We start from the raw sequence: 5,677 nt of genomic DNA, 5'->3' as shown, positions 1-5,677 counted from the left end.
TACCCCATTTTTTGATATTAGTTGTTAATAAACATACGGGGACGGCCGTCCTTATATATGCTAAAAAGAAAAAAAACTCGTAGATGAACAGAACTTTGACTATTTAAGACACCGCTAATAGCATGTATAACCCAAGTGGGCACATATCGTATATCAGAACGTTACAATACCATTAATGTAGCAATCTGATAAGATCAGACAGACAGCGATAATAATTGAAGAGCAAAAGGTTCTCAACATACTATAATCTAGCATATACGGCAACACTAAACAGATAGAGATTCTCATTTCAATTCACGTTTTCTTTATTTAAATCATCGCAATCGATCGCACAGAAGAGGGTAACAAAGTATATTAAACGAGATAGCTGGTATTTGCTTTTGAGGTAATGGTCTTATAAAAGGCGTAAATTTTGTTGGCAGTTACAAGGGTTTTATTAACCAAGACAGTAAACTAACTATTAATATTCAGAACATTCCGAATAAAACAACCAAGGATAGAAGATTTTTCTATATATCAGTCAAACTTTGTTTGGCCATCATCAATTTTAAACGTACAGTGAATCTCGTTTGCTTCATTCGCTAAACAGCTCCTCTCCCTTTTTATTGCGGTAAAAAGTTCATCATTTTCTGCATTTAATTCAGACACATGAAGGATCCACGCAGATGTTTATTCTAATAGGGATGTTTGGTCGACCTGGACTTTGATTCCATTGTAGTGCATTATTGGATCCCCAGCTTCCCTCAGTTAAAGGATCTATCTGATACATCATTATCGATTGTGACTGCTAGCTTTTTATCGGTAAAATGTTATACCTATGCAAATGTATGTGACATGTTTTATGTTGGGTGGTTTAGTCTTTTTTATTCATTTTTATGTGTATAATTTTATATTTTCACATGCGTTTGAATGTTGCAACTATACGATACCTCAAATGACTTTGAACACTTGCTATCGTATAGGTTCTTTTGTCGACGAACTAAGGAAGAATGAAAGCTGCAATTTTATCAGCCGTAGATTGCATCTCAAGAAAAACTGTCGTGTTAAGTCCAATTTCTGCTATAATTGAGGTGACACATTCTTGTTAACACTGGTGTTAACCCCACGCCGAGGGTTGCTTCTTGCGTTAGATCCATTTTTCCTATTGAAGCGTTCCTCCAGCATTAGCTCATGAGCAGCTAGATCCATTTCCTCTTGTGTCATATCGAGAGCTTCTTGCATTTCCATTTGGGCACAGTGTACAAGATCTAGGTCGCAATATTTACCAAGTCCTTGTTGTGCTAGCACCTTGAAAGTACGTTTACAGATTATTATTATTATTATTATATTGTATACTAAACGCATTTGCAAGTACCCTTCCAACTAGACTCTCGGCTGATCCAATTACATTTGAAGCGGGTCTGTGAACTTCATGTGGGCTGCTCGGTGTAGAATGAATTAATCGAACCTTATCCATATTTTCTATGTGAGCACTGGCATCTTTTGGTGAAAGTTGGTTTTAATCAAAATCAAAGATGTTGGGTAAATAATATGTCCAGCATTATATCAAATGATACAATGAAATTTTTTTTCAACAAAAGTGGTTCATCTCTTTATAGTTTCTATCTTTCGAATAAATTGAATTCGGCATACAGATTGTAATCCGGTTGTTTATATACTCACCTCCTCTTGCGGAGACATTCTGCGGACCAATATCGACGCTGATAGTACTTGAAATGATACCGTAAAAACAAAAATAATGATAAGGCTTTTATTTTCATCGCAGCGGTACATACTTGGTTGGTCCCCGGTTAATCGTCGTATCATACAGTACTAGCGGCCGCAGTGGAATGTCACTGGAGGCTGCACCATTCGTTGCATTCATGCCGTTTCCGTAGCTGTTTGCCAATGGATCATCGTGTACAGCATGCAGAATGCTCTCAGCAATGTGACTGTAGCCTACGCCTCCACTATGCACAGCATTGACTTTCGGTTTTGAAGGTTCATGCTTTTGGTTCTCATTTGTTCCAGACAGAACGGTATGCATGGCCGCCGAGGCAGCAGCCGATGTGGCAGACATTTTATGATTTCCACTCCATTTTTGTTTGGTTCCGAAAGGACCCGGTCGGCGAATCGAAGACCAAACATTACCGAAAAGGGTGTGATTGCGCTATAATGGCAAGAGTGAATTAATCCATTATTCGTACCGGATCCAGGCCTCTAGGATGTTATGTATAGTAGCAACCAGCCGTAAAACATACTCGGTGTGAAGGTTCCGGATTATCATCCCCGGTATCCTCTAAGTTTCCCGATATTGCCCGCTTCAGTTCGGGACCTGCTTCATGTAGTGTACGTAAGCCTGCTTGAAGTGTCATTGTGCGTCGTTTATTTTGATCGCTGCTAAGCTTATTGTCATTTTCCTTGCGTTTTTTGAAACGACGAAAATAGTCCTGTATCAGAAACGTTGCGTAGAATTTGCCGACAGTTACTTCATCATCAACGCCTGGCGGAGGTACCACCTGATCTAAAAGCTTCGGATTGGTCCGTTTCCATATTTGCTTGATCGTAGTCCGCAATTCTGCATTTGCGTCATCAATGTTACCCTCAGTTTTGATCTTCAACGATGTCCGAACTACTGCAAACAATGTCGCATTGAAAAGCACTGTTCCATCACTATTCAGTGGCATGTTCATGGATACTAATCGTTTGCAGGCCACTCGGTGGGGACAAAGTTTACCAAAGCCGAGTGGAGGTGAGATTTTACGCAGTAATGTTACCACATCCAGATGCTTAATGCGCCCCTTAGCGTCCGGATCATACTCGCTCCAAAGGCGCACGAACTCATCCAGATGATGAGGACCAAGAATGGACCAGTCACGTGTTAGATAATCAAAATTATCCATAATGACAGCCACAAATAGATTGATGATGAGAAAAGAACAAAGCACGTAGAATGAAATAAAGTATGGGAAGGCAATACTTGATCCACATCCATCTGGTGATCCGGCATCATCAGATTTTGGATCGCAGTTCACCTCTCCAGGTCTTGCCGAGCAATCAAGCATAATTTCTTGCCATGCTTCGCCGGTGGCCGAACGAAAAAGTACCAACACTGCTTGTGGAAATGTTTGGAAATTGTTATTACGATGAATGGACGTATCGTCATCCATAGCTATTTTACCAAACACCTGTGGAAATAAATAGTTTGTGATTAGAAAAAAAATAAAATCGACATTTCCTAGTAAAAACTAATGAATTAGAGTGTTGATTACAACCTATTAGGTTGTAATTTATGTGAAAAAATAGCGAATATAATTCAATTGAACTTTTTATTTAAGGGGGGGCTTTGGTTATTTCGGGATCAAAAAATATAATATTAATAATAGTTACTGCAACTAATTCTTTAGTCACATACCTGCATTCCGATGACAGCGTAGATGAAAAATAGCATTACAATCAACAACGCTACATACGGCAGAGCTTGAAACGATTTGATAAAAGTCCACAAAAGGGTACGTATTCCTTCCCCTCTTGCTAGAAGCTTCACCAGGCGCATTACTCGGAACAATCGGAAAAAATTTATTGATATTATACTCGATCCTCCCTGCAATAATCGAGAAGAGTAATTGATTCGTGTTATATAAAATGTTGATTTCATTATTTGCAACTGCGAAGTTATACCTTCATTCCTTTGCTAACATTCACTTCTGAATACACTATATCGATAAAACTGCCGAGTACAATAATAAAATCGAATACATTCCACGCATCTCCGAAGTAGTTCTATGCGTATGGAAATAGAATGAATAAGTAGTATTGCAAACATTTAATACAGAAACACGATTAGCCGGCTTTCATAGGCAGGTGTTCAAATATGAAGGGCTTACCTTAAATCTAAATGCTGCTAGTTTAAAGACAAACTCCAAGGCGAAGACTGCCGTAAAGATGAGATTTAATAGATCAAGAACCTCGGTATATATCTCTGGTTGACGGTAAAACTTCATCGAAAGTGTTATCGTGTTGATCATGATTAGTATAAATATCATATATTCGAATGGCTGTGATGTCACAAACCACCAAACCTTGTATTGTATGCGGTGCTTTGGTATATACCGTCTTATCGGTTTGGCTTTGAGTGCAAATTCTATGCAGTTTCGCTGATTTTTGTCCAAATCGCAGTTCTTATATTCCTGTTCGCCTTCATTTTGGAATGTCACGATAACAAAACCGACGAAAATGTTGACCATGAAGAAGGCAATTATGATAATGTAAATTATGTAGTAGGCCGCTACTATAGGTCGAAAATTGTGAATTGGACCCGAATCTTCTTCGTGAGAATCTATCGACACGTACAGCAATCTGCAAACATAGGAAAAAATCATGCGCTTTAAATCATGCGCTAATATGCAATGCGCCTTCAATAGTCTATTGCTTACCCGGGCCATCCTTCAAAGGTGGATACAGTGAAAAGTGTTAACATCGCCTTCGAAACATCGTCAAAGTGAAACCGATTTCGGGACCAGTATCTTTCTTTTGACACTGGTTTGTCAACATTTCCGTCCTCGTATACCAAATATGTGCCACTGAAACCAACATAACAATATCTATAGTATCTCAATTTTATTCTATAAAATTTGGTCTCTTCACAGTAATAAAAATTACATATAGTAATAAAAGTTTCAAAAATACTTACTGGCATTCTGATTCTTGCATTTTAGAACCATCGGAACACGAGAAGAACTTTCCCTAAGAAACAAGTTCGGGATAATTTGCATTAATTGGAATTTTTCTATTGTTATCGTTGTAAGTATTTTTTGTTATGGAAGCTGCTAAACAGTTTAAAGACATGCATTAACACAAAGAAAAACATGCACAGTATAGCTAAGAGAATGCCTATTCTTTACACACTTATGAAATTTATAAAACAGCTGCTAGCAACAGCTTGGGCATCACATAACAACATCAGTCCTACAAGCATTAGTAAATATCACTTAAAAACACCTCAACTTTATTGTTAACACATCGCTTATCGTATTGCCGAAGATATATTGTGTCATTTCTTTGTATTCCTATAATCATTATAACAATACCGTAAGAACCGATAGAATCCATTGTATTGCGGACTCTAGGTTATTTTAATTTTAGTAGTTAAGCACTATTGTGTTTTCGCTAACGTTTCCAGAAACTGTTTATCCCATATTCCGAACGCAAGCAGAAATATTTGTAGCTGGTAGACATTGTTTTGCTTTTTGGTAGGTTTTAAATTAAAGCAATTCACACATTTTCAAATTTTTCTCACATTTAGGATAAATCCCTAAAATAACAAATCTAGCCGAGAATAACTAATCCCGAAAGTAACGAACTCCCGAATAAGAAAAACTCTATTTTTTAAAAGGTACATTTCAATTTCTGGTTTTTACATAGCATCAAACGCTCACTTGAAGTTACGATCGTCATATTTCACATTTGTATTTATTGAGATCACATAAATTAGGTTACAACAGTTACCGTTTCGTGTCCATAAGATTACCTCTGTGCAATAAGGATAGATGTTGTCCTAACCATATCTCCAATTCTAAGAATGCAGCATAAACAAATTTCAAGTCATATCTTAGGGATTAACAAACGATACAATGTTTCATAGCCCTGTTGAAGTATTATGTATAGAATATTTGCAGAAGATGCATAGAGATGAAAT

General features: G+C 37.4%; 1 protein-coding gene across 9 annotated transcripts in view; it reads right to left on the bottom strand.

Annotated features, from left to right (window-relative positions):
- Window positions 1–293: 293 nt before the first annotated feature.
- Window positions 294–5,677, bottom strand: part of LOC125950226 (muscle calcium channel subunit alpha-1-like) — a 15,171-nt gene continuing 9,787 nt past the window's right edge. For all 9 annotated transcript variants that reach the window (XM_049677994.1, XM_049677996.1, XM_049677997.1 and 6 more), the window contains 10 exons: window positions 4,673–4,725; window positions 4,416–4,562; window positions 3,867–4,338; window positions 3,661–3,762; window positions 3,395–3,583; window positions 2,241–3,167; window positions 1,776–2,149; window positions 1,663–1,709; window positions 1,355–1,479; window positions 294–1,287 (listed from right to left, as the gene is read on the bottom strand). In XM_049677994.1, the coding sequence (XP_049533951.1) occupies window positions 1,060–1,287; window positions 1,355–1,479; window positions 1,663–1,709; window positions 1,776–2,149; window positions 2,241–3,167; window positions 3,395–3,583; window positions 3,661–3,762; window positions 3,867–4,338; window positions 4,416–4,562; window positions 4,673–4,725 (2,664 nt within the window). In that variant the 3' untranslated portion in view covers window positions 294–1,059. The remainder of the gene's footprint in view (window positions 1,288–1,354; window positions 1,480–1,662; window positions 1,710–1,775; window positions 2,150–2,240; window positions 3,168–3,394; window positions 3,584–3,660; window positions 3,763–3,866; window positions 4,339–4,415; window positions 4,563–4,672; window positions 4,726–5,677) is intronic.

Source organism: Anopheles darlingi, chromosome 2, assembly GCF_943734745.1.
Source record: "Anopheles darlingi chromosome 2, idAnoDarlMG_H_01, whole genome shotgun sequence".
Taxonomy (NCBI): Eukaryota; Metazoa; Arthropoda; class Insecta; order Diptera; family Culicidae; genus Anopheles; species Anopheles darlingi.
The sequence above is the reverse complement of the archived record's forward strand: the minus strand, read 5'-3'. Positions and strand labels throughout refer to the sequence as shown.